The sequence below is a fragment of the Salvelinus sp. IW2-2015 genome, linkage group LG19 (genome assembly GCF_002910315.2).
Source record: "Salvelinus sp. IW2-2015 linkage group LG19, ASM291031v2, whole genome shotgun sequence".
NCBI lineage: Eukaryota > Metazoa > Chordata > Actinopteri > Salmoniformes > Salmonidae > Salvelinus > Salvelinus sp. IW2-2015.
Genome location: NC_036859.1, coordinates 9,196,558 through 9,209,941, shown reverse-complemented (window position 1 = coordinate 9,209,941; position 13,384 = coordinate 9,196,558). Strand labels below are relative to the sequence as shown.

Below are 13,384 nucleotides of genomic sequence, written 5' to 3'. Positions count from 1 at the left end.
CATGGCTCTCCCTACTGTGCAGATTGATGGGTTGAAATATGTTATCTTAAATGAAGGCATCAGCATATTCAAAAATATTGATTCCAATAAAGATAACCAAATGGCCAAACCTGGCTAGCCCTTCAAACAGACCCAACATATTTGCTTCAGTAGCTAGGTATCCATCTAATTGGCGACAGATTTTCATGTGAATATTCTAAAATCTGCATCTTCCCACCAGTGGTGTGTTTCCACAAAATGGACATGTTGTGGATACAAGTCAGTGCATGATGATTTAGTGCACACAAAATGTACTACATCAGTGGTCKCCAACAGGTCGATCTCCAAGCCAMTCCTAATCAATCACCAAACATTCCTGTAAAGAACCCAAAGATAAAGCCTRGCGTTCCTATTCATTTATTTTTCTGCTGTTGGCGGTAGTTGCACTTGATTCAGCAGCCCTATCGCCGGAAAGCATTTTGAACCATTTCATGTGTCTGAAGGTAGAACTCCGCCTACCAGGTAGGCTCAGAGAGCAAATGAAGTGCACCCATAGGCCTACCACCGTCCATTCAGATAGCCCAGATCACCGTGTCTGCACAGTTTCCCGATCCYTAGACTGTAAAAAGAAGCCTTGAACGCACAGCAAAGTTGATKATGTGAGATTTCAATACTGTTAAAACCATGACCAGAGCGATAGCTGCTGTTTTTATGAGTTCTTGTTTAAGTTGTTATTCAGCACGGTCAACACTTTGTTCAACACTTTTATAAGCCATACATTTGCAATCTCCCTACTTCCACTCACGCTACAACCAGCACTGCAGCTMCAATGAATGAGTACAGCAAAGAGTTTTGATAAGCTTGCGTTGTTATTATTTGCAGCTTGTGTCTTTTTTAATATCAAGGAATATTTCAGTTTCTCTGGTCATAAGTCACACTGCATTATTTCTGCCATCAGTTGGAAGTCTGTAACCCCTTTTCTCAGTGAAGGGAGCGAGAGAGGAGGGACGGTGAGTCAGGTGGGAGGTAGCCTCAAGGCTGCTCCCTCCCTCCCCTCAGACTGACTATCAGATGCAGGCCATCAGTCCAGTAAAAGCTGTGCTTCACAAGTAATACAACAATGATCTATTATCAGTGGGATCATGCACCTAAGATGTTGAAATATAATTTCAAAAGGGTCTGAGAAGAACCTCATTGGCAGGGCAATTCAAGTGTAGCCAATATGCAGCGGTAATGTATTGGGCATATAGCCTGCTGCACAAACCTCATTGCTACGTAACTGTTTTTAATTTGTTAATGTTGCATAGGCTTACGTTTTTTTAAGCCATGTTTAAAAATAAATCTGAGCGGTATCTCTCAGCTTGCATTTTGACTGAGAAAGTGATCTTGACTCAGAAAAGGTTGGTGACCACTGGTCTACATGATGAGATTATCATGGATGAGAATATTTGTAGTTGTCAAACAGCAGTCAAGCATTAATTTATGGCTGCAATCCCGGTAACGGGATCGACACGACAACAGCCAGTGAAAGTGTAGGGTGCCAAATTCAAACAACAGAAATCTCATAATTAAAATTCCTCAAACATACATGTGTCTTATACCATTTTAAAGGTAATCTTGTTGTTAATCCCYCCAAAGTGTCCGATTTCAAARAGGCTTTTCAGCGAAAGCACCACAAACGATTATGTTAGGTCACCACCAACTCAAAGAAAAATTCWGCCATTTTTCCAGCCAAAGAGAGGAGTCACAAATAGCACAAATAGAGATAAAATGAATCACTAACCTTTGATGATCTTCATCAGATGACACTCATAGGACTTCATATTACACAATACATATATGTCTTGTTCGATTAAGTTAATATTTATATCCAAAAACCTCCAATAACAGAAATACTCATCATAAACTTTGATGAAAGATACATGTTTTACATAGAATTAAAGATACACTTGTTCTTAATGCACCGCTGTGTCAGATTTCAAAAAGCTTTATGGCAAAACACAATATTCAATAATCTGAAAACAGCGTTCAGCCACAAAAGCAAGCCATACAGTTACCCGCCCAAATTGTGCAGTCAACAAAACTCATAAATAGTATTATAAATCTTCACTTACCTTTGCTGATCTTCGTCAGAATGCACTCCCAGGACTCCCACTTCCACAAGAAATGTTCATTTTTTTTCGGTAATGTCCATCATTTATGTCCAAATGCTATTTTTGTCGCGTGTTTTGGTATACAATCCAACGTCAGAAGAGCGCATTCACTAAAACCTGACGAAATGTCAAAATTTCCGTAACAGTCCGTAAAAACATGTCAAACGATGTTATGAATCAATCTTTAGAATGTTTTTTTAACATAAATCTTGAATAACGTTCCAACCGGAGAATTACATTGATCAGATGAGTGATGGAACGGAGCTCCCTCTTATGTGAATGCGCATGGTCAAAGCATGGTCCCCTCATGGCAGTGGTGACTCATTCCTGTCTCGCGGCCCCTTCACAGTAGAGTCATCAGACATAGTTCTACAGACTGTTGACATCTAGTGGAAGCCGTAGGAAGTGAAAACTCATCCATATCTCGCTGTAATTTCAATGGAGCTTGGTTGAAAATCCACCAGCCTCAGATTCCACTTCCTGTTTGAAATTTTTTCTCAGGTTTTTGCCTGCCATATGAGATCTGTTATACTCACAGACATAATTCAAACAGTTTTAGAAACTTCAGAGTGTTTTCTATCCAATACTACTAATAATATGCATATATTAGCAACTATGACTGAGGAGCAGGCCGTTTACTCTGGGCACCTCTGTGCACCTTTCATCCAAGCTACTCAATACTGCCRCTGCAGCCATAAGAAGTTAATCATCATGTCTCCAGAACAAGACCCTTGATATTTAGTGGAAAGAAGCATCAAGATCACAGTGCGCTTTCACCACCCTGTGAAGTTCATCATAACTTATTCCATCTGTAGCCTAATAAACTGCATGGTTTCCCTAGTCATAGTGGGCTATACCCACACTGTATCTGCGAGCTGTTAGTTAGAGCYCATGTGCCAATACCAAAGTAGGCACACTCTCTATATAACGCAACATTTTTTGTGAGAAAACCTTCAGTTGAGTTGAAAATGCGATGGAAACCCATTTAACTTTATTCGGTACATGGGAATTAAACCACAAATGGTATATTTATGTGCACTATTTCATCACGCGTAGCCTTTTATCTGSAACAAGTCAATTTGATGGAAACACATCTCTGGTGGGAAAATGTGCATAATGTTTTTAAGTGGAGTTTAGAATATTGTATTTGTCCTCCCATATCCTAAGGGTTAATTACTATTACATATATAATATAGACCCAAAATATCAATACACTGGCAGTACATGTGTCTCTCTCTCTCTTCATCCTACGTCCACTACACTTGACTGCTGCTGCAGCAGCTGAGCCGTCTGTGCTCCTAAGCTTAGCATAACTGGGACCAGAAGACCAGGGGACCACAGTGCCTGTGCTGGGCCCAGCAACATCCTAGCCTAGGGTAACACTTCATTATAAGGGTCCATAATAAACCATTTAGAAGGCCTTTACAAACTGTCTACTCACCATTTAAACCACATCGCAGTGGTTTACTAGAGATTCTGGGTTCAAGTCCAGGCTCTGTCGCCGCCGGCCGCCTACCAGGAGACCCATGGGGCGGCGCACAATTGGCCCAGCGTCGTCCGGGTTAGGGGAGGGTTTGGCCGGCAGGGATGTCCTTGTCCCATCGCACACTAGCGACTCCTGTAGCGGGCCGGGCGCAGTGCACGCTGACATGGTTGCCAGGTGTACAGTGTTTCCTCCATCACATTGGTGTGGCTGGCTTCCGGGTTAAYTGGGCATTGTGTCAAGGAGCAGTGCGGCTTGGTTGGGTTGTGTTTTGYAGMACGCACGGCTCTCGACCTTTGCCTCTCCCGGGAGTTGCAGCGATGAGACAAGACTGTAACTACCAATTGGATATCACGAAATTGGGGAGAAAAAGGGGTAAAAAGCTTTATAAATGGTTTATTACGGACCTTTAAAATAAAGTGTTACCCATCCGGTAGTGAATGAATAGACACACAGTGCATTCGGAAAGTATTCAGACGCCTTGACTTATTCCACACTTTGTTACGTTACAGCCTTATTCTAAAATGGATTAAGTAAAACATTCCCCTCATCGATCTAAACACAAAACCCCATAATGACAAAGCGAAAACAGGTTTTTAGACATTTTTGCAAATGTCTTAAAAATAGAGAACAGAAATACCTTATTTATATACGTTTTCAGACCCTTTGCTATGAGACTGGAAAATTTGATTTTTTCCATTGATCATCCTTGGGATGTTTCTACAACTTGATTGGAGTCCACCTGTGGTAAATTCAATTGATTGGACATGATTTGGAAAGGCACACACCTGTCTATATAAGGTCCCACAAGCAAGCCATGACGTAGAAGGAACTATCCGTAGAGTTTCGAGACAGAATTGTGTCGAGGCACAGATCTGGGGAAGGGTACGAAAACATTTTTGCAGCATTGAAGGTCCCCAAGAACACAGTGGCCTCAATCATTCTTAAGTGGAAGAAGTTTGATACCACCAAGACTCTTCCTAGAGCTGGTTGCCCGGCCAAACTGAGTAATCGGGTAGAAGGGCCTTGGTCAGGGAGGTGACCAAGAARCCAATGGTCACTCTGACAGAGCTCCAGAGTTCCTCTGTGGAGATGGGAGAACCTTCCAGAATGACAACCATCTCTGCAGCAGTCCACCAATCAGGCCTTTATGGTAGAGTAGCCAGACGMAAGCCACTCCTCAATAAAAGGCACAGCCCGCATGTCAGCCCGCATGGAGTTTTCCAAAAGGCACCTAATGACTCTCAGACCATGAGAAACAAGATTCTCTGGTCTGCTGAAACCTGAATGCCAAGCTTCACGTCTTGAGGAAATCTTGTACCATCCCTAGGGTGAAGCATGGTGGAGGCGGCATCATGCTGTGGGTATGTTTTTCAGCGGCAGGGACTGGGAGACTAGTCAGGATCGAGGGAAAGAGTATGGAGCAAAGTATAGAGAGATCCTTGAAGAAAACCTGCTCCAGAGCGCTCACGTCCTCAGACTGSGGCGAAGGTTCGTCTTCCAACAGGATAACGACCCTAAGCACACAGCCAAGACAATGCAGGAGTGTCTTCGGGACAAGTCTCCGAATGTCTTTGAGTTGCCCAGCCAGAGCCTGGACTTGAACCCCATTGAACATCTCTGGAGAGAACTGAAAATAGCTGTGCAGCAACACTCCCCATCCAACCTGACAGAGCTTGAGATGAACTGCAGAGAAGAATGGGAGAAACTCCCCAAATACAGCTGTGCCAAGCTTGTAGTGTCACACCCATGAAGACTCAGACTGGGGCAAAGGTTCATCGTACCAGGCAGTGATTCAACCAGTCAGGATGCTCTCAATGTTGCAGCTGTAGAACCTTTTGAGGATCTGATGACCCATACCAAATCTTTTTAGTTTCCTGAGGGGGGAATAGGCTTTGTCGTGCCCTCTTTACGACTGTCTTGGTGTGTTTGGACCATTCTAGTTTGTTGGTGATGTGGACACCAATGAACTTGAAGCTCTCAACCTGCTCCACTACAGCCTTGTTGATGAGAATGCTGCGTCTTCCTTTTCCTCTAGTCCACAATCATCTCCTCTCCTAGTCTTGGTTACATTGAGGGATAGGTTGTTATTCTGGCACCACCCGGCCAGGGCTTTGACCTCCTCCCTATAGGCTGTCTTGTCATTGTCGGTGATCAGGCATACCACCYMTGTGTCGTTGGCAAACTTAATGATGGTGTTGGAGTCGTACCTGGTCACGCAGTCGTGGGTGAACAGGGAGTACAGGAGCACGCACCCCTGAYGGGCTCCAGTCTTGAGGATCAGCGTGGCAAATGTGTTTCTACCTAGCCTCACCACCTGGGAGCGACCCGTCAGGAAGTCCAGGATCCAGTTGCAGAGGGAGGTGTTTAGTCCCAGGATCCTTAGCTTAGTGATGAGCTTTGAGGGCACTATGGTGTTGAACGCTGAGCTGTAGTCGATAAATAGCATTCTCACGTAGGGGTTCCTTTTGTCCAGGTGGGAAAGGGCAGTGTGAAGTGCAATAGAGATTGCATCATCTGGATCTGTTTGGGCGTTATGCAAATTGGAGTGGGTCTAGGGTTTCTGGGATAATGGTGTTGATGTGAGCCATTACCAGCCTTTCAAAGCACTTCATGGCTATGAACGTGAGTGCTACGGATCTATAGTCATTTAGGCAGGTTMCCTTAGTGTTCTTGGGCACAGGGACTATGGTGATCTGCTTGAAACATGTTAGTATTACAGACTCAATCAGGGACATGTTGAAAATGTCAGTGAAGACACCTGCCAGTTGGTCAGCACATGCCCGGAGCACACGTCCTGGTAATCCGTCTGGCTCCGCGGTCTTGTGAATGTTGACCTGTAAGGTCTTACTCATGTCGGCTACGGAGAGCGTGATCACACAGTCGTCCGGAACAGCTGATGCTCTCATGCATGCCTCAGTGTTTCTTGACTCGAAGCGAGCATAGAAGTGATTTAGCTCGTCTGGTAGGCTTGTGTCACTGGGCAGCTCGCGGCTGTGCTTCCCTTTGTAGTCTGTAATGGTTTGCAAGCCCTGCCACATAAGACGAGCGTCGGAGCCGGTGTAATACGATTCAATCTTAGCCCTGTATTGGCGCTTTGCCTGTTTGATGGTTCGTCAGAGTGCATAGCAGGATTTCTTATAAGCTTCCGGGTTAGAGTCTCGCACCATGAAAGCGGCAGCTCTACCTTTTAGCTCAGTGCGAATGTTGCCTGTAATCCATAGCTTCTGGTTGGGGTATGRACGTACAGTCACTGTGGGGATGACGTCCTCGATGCACTTATTGATAAAGCCAGTGACTGATGTGGTGTACTCCTCAATGCAATCGGAAGAATCCCAGTCTGTGATAGCAAAACAGTCCTGTAGTTTAGCATCTGCTTCATCTGACCACTTTTTTATAGACCGAGTCACTGGTGCTTCCTGCTTTAATTTTTGCTTGTAAYCAGGAATTAGGAGGATAGAATTGTGCTCAGATTTACCAAATGGAGGGAGAGCTTTGTACGTGTCTCTGTGTGTGGAGTACAGGTGATCTAGATTTTTCCCCCTCTGGTTGCATATTTAACATGTTGGTAGAAATGAGGTAAAACTGATTTATGTTTCCCTGCATTAAGCAACCCACCACCTGCAAACCCCTCTTTTACACTACTGCTACTCTCTGTTTATCATATATGCATAGTCACTTTAACCATACCTACATATACATACTACCTCAATTAGCCCGACTAACCGGTGCCTGTATATAGCCTCGCTACTGTTATAGCCTCGCTACTGTATATAGCCTCGCTACTGTTATTATTCACTGTCTTTTTACTGTTGTTTTTTATTTTGTTACTTATCTATTGTTCACCTAATACCTATTTTTTACTTACAAATTGCACTGTTGGTTAGGGCATGTAAGTAAGCTTTTCACTGTTGTAATCGGCATAAGTGACAAATAAGCTTTGATTTGATTTGACGTCAAGGCTGTAATCGCTGTCAAAGGTGCTTCAACATAGTACTGAGTAAAGGGTCTGAATACTTATGTAAATGTGATATTTCAGTTTTTTTTTTGCTTTGTCATTATGGGGTATTGTGTGTAGATTGATCACGGGGAAAAACAATGTAATACATTTTAGAACAGGGCTGTAAAGTCTGAATACTTTCCGAATGCACTGTATATARTTCTTTTTTTTTWAATGTAGGAATCATTTTATGAGAAAGCTAGTGTGTGCAACATGACAGTTTATATAAGTAATAATGGACAGTTGAAACTTGGTTGCTAAATCATGTGGTTGAAGAGCTATTTAAATTGTACATGTTCAAATATTGATATAAAATTGTGTAAGTGCTTACTGGGGAAAGCAACGGGTGTGCTATGTGTGCCCCTACCCTATGAACATTCCAAAGTTGGTTCGAGGTGTCTAGATCACATGGTCAAGGAGCTATTGCATTTTAGTTGATTTTTGTATAAATATGTATATTTAAAAAAACATCGGAATAATTTTACGAGAAAACTAAAGAGTCTGTAACATGCCTCTCTGTGTAAAGAATAATGTACAGTTGAATTAAGGTTGCTAAGTCACATGGTGTAAGAGCTATTCACATTTTAATGTTGTGATCGTGCACTTTGTTGGTAGTTCCTAACTAGCTGCATTGACTGTGGCCAGGCTGCCTACACAATTGCTGTGTGATTATGAAACTGTGCTTTGTTGAACATKTTATTTCTTCATAAAACTCAAATCGATCGCAAGCTATTGATGTTCGAAGGTCCGAATGTCTGGCAAATATCGAATCTCAAAGCAACTTTACCACGGTCCCGAACCATTCTCTTTCCATTCCATCACAGCTGTTGTGAGTTTTTTTGTTAATACGGTATGACTTTAGTCGCATAAAAACTGTGGATGGAAACGTGGTGACTGCTTCTCCAGTTTTTACTGCAGCAGTCCATACTGTGTAATAATTGTTGGCAACCATCCAGCTCACAAAAACTGTCTCCATGGCCATATATTGACAATGGGCGGTACCGTAGGCTATTTCTTGATATGAATGAAATGAGCCAAAAGTTATTGGTCTAATGAAGCAAATGGAGTCATTATTAATTATGATATTAAAGATAACGATTATCATTAGAATATTTTTATCAACTTAATACGTTTATTCAATGTTCTTTTAGACTTTTTAGACTTTTAATAATTCGTGTTATTAGAATTAGTGTTGAGATTATTTGAGATTCGAGATTATAGTGTTATTATTTTATTTTCCCTCAAATATTAAAAGTAATATCTGAAGCACTTGGGTCTATGCTTCTTGCGTTGGCTGATTGCATCTCTCTCTCCTGTCTCTGTCTCTGTCTCTCTTCGCTCTCCTCTCTTTCGCTCTCTTCCTCTCTCTCTCTCTCTCTCTCTCTTTCGCTCTCTCTCTCTCTCTCTCTTCTCTCTCTCTCTCTCTCTCTCTCTCTCTCTCTCTCTCTCTCTCTCTCCTCTCTCGCTCTCTCTCTCTCGCTCTCTCTGTCGCCTTCTCGCTCTCTCGTCTCTCCCCCGATATGATATTGTTTATAGGAACTGGAGTCGCCCGCGCTACTCTCCGATTGCCAGTTGAGAAACGCATTAGCGGCTCTCTCCCTTGATTATAAGAAGCGCAGACGGGGAGTCGGGGCGCGCTATGGCCTCTAAAGAGACCACCGCTGCAGGTTTCGTTCACGTCAGCAGGGAGAATACAGGTAAGCGCAAAACTGCTCTTTAAAATCACTATCATGCTCAACACCTGCGTTAGCTACATACTATATTTCCTGGCAGAATACTAGAGCCTTTCGCTGTTATGAATTCCAATGGTTATTTTATTGAACATGTCACTCTCTTTACGTTCCATGTTCTCTCTGCGCAGGCTAAAGGCTGTGTAAGCCCACGTCAGAAATGATAACCTGTTATTCTATCGATCCGAATCGAAATATATAGGCTACGTTGAGATTGCTTTGGTTCCCGCTGCCTGCTCTTGTATTACCACAATCATACTGTGAAACGGTTATTAAACCCCACTTCTGTCAGTAGCGAGTTGGTTGTATGTGTGTTACTGCAAATACGTGCCTGCCTGTGCTTGCCTCTGGGTGCTTTGACTTGGCTTTTAATATTTTCATTTGAGTGTGTTTGTGTGTAGGGGTGTTATGCGAGAACAATCATTTTGTTAGAAGCTTGCAGGCATGCGGTTTCTGCATTGAGAGGCCTCTACCTGAAGAGATGGTCCATAGTGCCCTTAAGGTGTGCAGCGCTCAGCATACCACTGCTTATTACACACACACAAACACACACACACACAACACACACACACACACACACACACACACACACACACACACACACACACACACACACACACACACACACACACAACAACCACACACACACTGAGAGTTATATTTATACATGTGACAAGCACGATCACACTCACATTGGTCACCACATGCCAACACAATGGTAGTGTCTGACATATACACACACACAAACACATTACACCACACACACCGACTGACACCATTGGACAGAAGGGTGTTAAAAGGGTGTCTCTCACTGTTAATTATCGTGACGGCAAATTAATCCCTTGTTTGTTTCTGGATTTGGCTGTGGTAATGACCAGTCAGAGCTAAAGGTGCAGAGAGAGGAAGMAAGGGATGTGTGATGGGTACTCATGGAGAAAGAGCAGGTCCATTAGACAATCAAGGCAGGTTTTTAACTTCGCCAACAGATCCGACCCACTTGCTTACAGCTACATTAGGGTCAGACAGGCTTCCTGTGTAGATTAAGACACGGCGGAGCCGGCACCAGAAATGTCTCAGAAAACGTCCCTCAATCCAGGGATGAGAAATGCATTGTACTCCGAATTGTCCCGTTATTACAAATGTTACACTGAGAAGATTGAACGACTGATTGAACGACTGATTGAACGACTGTTACGACTGTTACAGTCGTTCAATCTTGTCAGTGTAACATTTGGGAGTACAATGCATTTTTCATTCCTGGATTGATGTAGGGTGAATTCAGAAAGAGTGGGACATCATATAAACTGGGACAGCTTAATCCCTGACACATTTATTTATTGGTCTGACGAGAGAAAGTCAACACTATTGTGACTAAGCCCTTGCAGAGAAACCACATGATCAAAAGTACATCACTTCATTGGTGTGACATCATAGAGCAAGTGTCAAAGTGGGAGCTCACCCTGCGAAGCACACAGTAATATAAGTGACATAGAWTTTTTTCTGTTTTGATGTTAAGGTTATAAAACTGTCATAAATAATGCATTGTGCCAAATTGTGATGTAAATGTGCATACTATTTACATGTACTATTGCATCAATATACATTAAAAAGTTGCCAATATTTTGTTTATCTTTTGTATTTCAACCATTTTTGTTGTTGTCCCGCTTTACCAACTATAGCTAGCTGAAGTAGGACGGCTTGTAGTACTATATCCTGTAAACATGTTTTTTGTAGTACTGTTATTGGTACTGTTATTTTAGTGAATTCAGAAAAAGTGGGRTTGTAACCTGTTCAGACATCTATCCAATATATTATCCCAACACATGTTTCCTAATCACACAAAATTGAATTGAATTGTCAATGGAGTACAATTAGGATTATAATCATCATGTCCCAGTTCATCTAACCTGCTGTCGTAGTCTACCAAATGCAAACAGAAAATATGGTTTGGACTCAGTGTACACAAATGAGTGTGTCATGCCTCTGTGAATATGATATCAACATTAGTTTTTTCTGTGTGATTAGGAAATATCTTGAGGATTTCAGAAATGTGTTGGGCTAGTGTGTTGGATAGATGTTGAAAGAGGTTACAGAAGACGGAAATGCAAAATGTGTCCCACTTATTCAAAATTCATGCTACATTTTGCGAAAAATATCTTGCGCTGGCTCCACTGTGTTATCATCTACGCAGGAAGCCTGTCCGACCSAAATGAAGCTGTAAGCAAGAGGGTCGGATTTGCTGGCTAGGTTTTAACTCATCCTCTCCTTTCCCATCTCTCTCTCTCTCATTCCTTACTTCTCCCTCTAATGGTAGTTCAGCATATGCTGTGGCCGGGCCTTCTGTGGGAATGCCCAGTGTTAAGGGCTTTAATTGATTGGTTTTTAAGCATGAAACACACAGAGAATRTCACTGCCGATAGACTGCCGATAGGTACTTATCATAGTGGCAGGCCGTTCCTTTTCTTGCTAGAACAAAAGTGTTATCTGCTGCTTGCCGACCCGATAGCGACGAACCTACCAATTCTACTTGTAGAATCYCAATGKTCGTCAGTGGCCAACAACTTGACTTMGAGCCAATCAGAGAGAACGAACCCCGACGTGGGGGTGCCAACAAAAAAAGGGAAAAAGAGGGTATTTTCATCTACAGATGAACCAGTCACACTTCATATGCAATGTAAAAAATACAATACAAAATATTTAAAAAAATGTGGACAACCCTTCAAATTAGTGGATTCGGCTATTTCAGCCATAAAATCGAGCACACATCCATGCAATCTCCATAGAAAATTGGCAGTAGAATGGCCTTACTGATGAGCTCAGTGACTTTCAACGTGGCACCGTCATAGGTTCCAAATTGACTCTGGAAGCAACGTCAGAACAAGAACTATTCGTCGGTAGCTTCATGAAATGGGTTTCCATGGCTGAGCAGCTGCACACAAGCCTAAGATCACAATGCGCAATGCCAAGAGTTGGCTGGAGTGGTGTAAAGCTTGCTCGCCACTGGACTCTGGAGCAGTGGAAACGCCTTCTCTGGAGTGATGANTTTCCATGGCTGAGCAGCTGCACACAAGCCTAAGATCACAATGCGCAATGCCAAGAGTTGGCTGGAGTGGTGTAAAGCTTGCTCGCCACTGGACTCTGGAGCAGTGGAAACGCCTTCTCTGGAGTGATGAATCCCGTTTCACCCTCTGGCAGTCCGACGGACTAATCTGGGTTTGACGGATGTTAGGAAAACGCTACCTGCCCCAATGCAMAGTGCCAACTATAAAGTTTGGMGGAGGAGGAATAARGGTCTGGGGCTGTTTTTCATGGTTCGGGCTCCTTAGTTTCAGTGAAGGSAAATCTTAACGCTACAGCATACAATAACATTCTAGACGATTCTGTGCTTCCAATTTTGTGGCAACAGTTTGGGGAAGGCCCTTTCCTGTTTCAGCATGACAATGCCCGCATGCACAAAGCYAGGTCCATWCAGAAATGGRTTGTCGAGATCGGTGTGGAAGAACTTGACTGGCCTGCACAGAGCCCTGACCWCAACCCCACYAACACATTTGGGATGAATTAGAATGCCGARTGCGAGCCAGGCCTAATCGCRCAATATCAGTCCCCGACCTCACTAATGCTAAGTCCCCGCAGCAATGTTCCAACATCTAGTGCAAAGCCTTCCCAGAAGAGTGGAGTCTGTCATAGCAGCAAAGTGGGACCAACTCCATATTAATGCCGATGATTTTGGAATGAGATGTTCGAGGAGCAGGTGTCCACATACTTTGGTCATGTAGTGTAGCTGGCCAAGTGCACAGACACGATGCACACAACACTAAATACTTCCTACTAGCTAACCACTATAGCTAGTATTGATGTTATAATATAATTGCAATGGATTAGCTAGTTTCCATGAATCAGCTGCCTGTGTTAGCTGCTGAATTAGTACAGTGTCCATAGCTAGCTAGCTATGTTTTTCTAGTTAGCAAATGTGCTAATGTTAGCTAGCTAGCTAAACATTTGGCTATGGGCTGGCACTGGCATAATGGGATTATTTTTT

The 13,384-nt window shown here is 43.0% G+C and overlaps 1 protein-coding gene across 1 annotated transcript in view; it reads left to right on the top strand.

The window, feature by feature from the left end:
- The first annotated feature begins 9,148 nt into the window (after positions 1-9,148).
- LOC111979571 (capping protein, Arp2/3 and myosin-I linker protein 3-like) overlaps positions 9,149-13,384 on the top strand; it is a 52,424-nt gene continuing 48,188 nt past the window's right edge. Inside the window, 1 exon segment of the mRNA XM_070448802.1 lies at positions 9,149-9,312. Coding sequence (XP_070304903.1) covers positions 9,255-9,312 — 58 coding nt within the window. The 5' untranslated portion in view covers positions 9,149-9,254.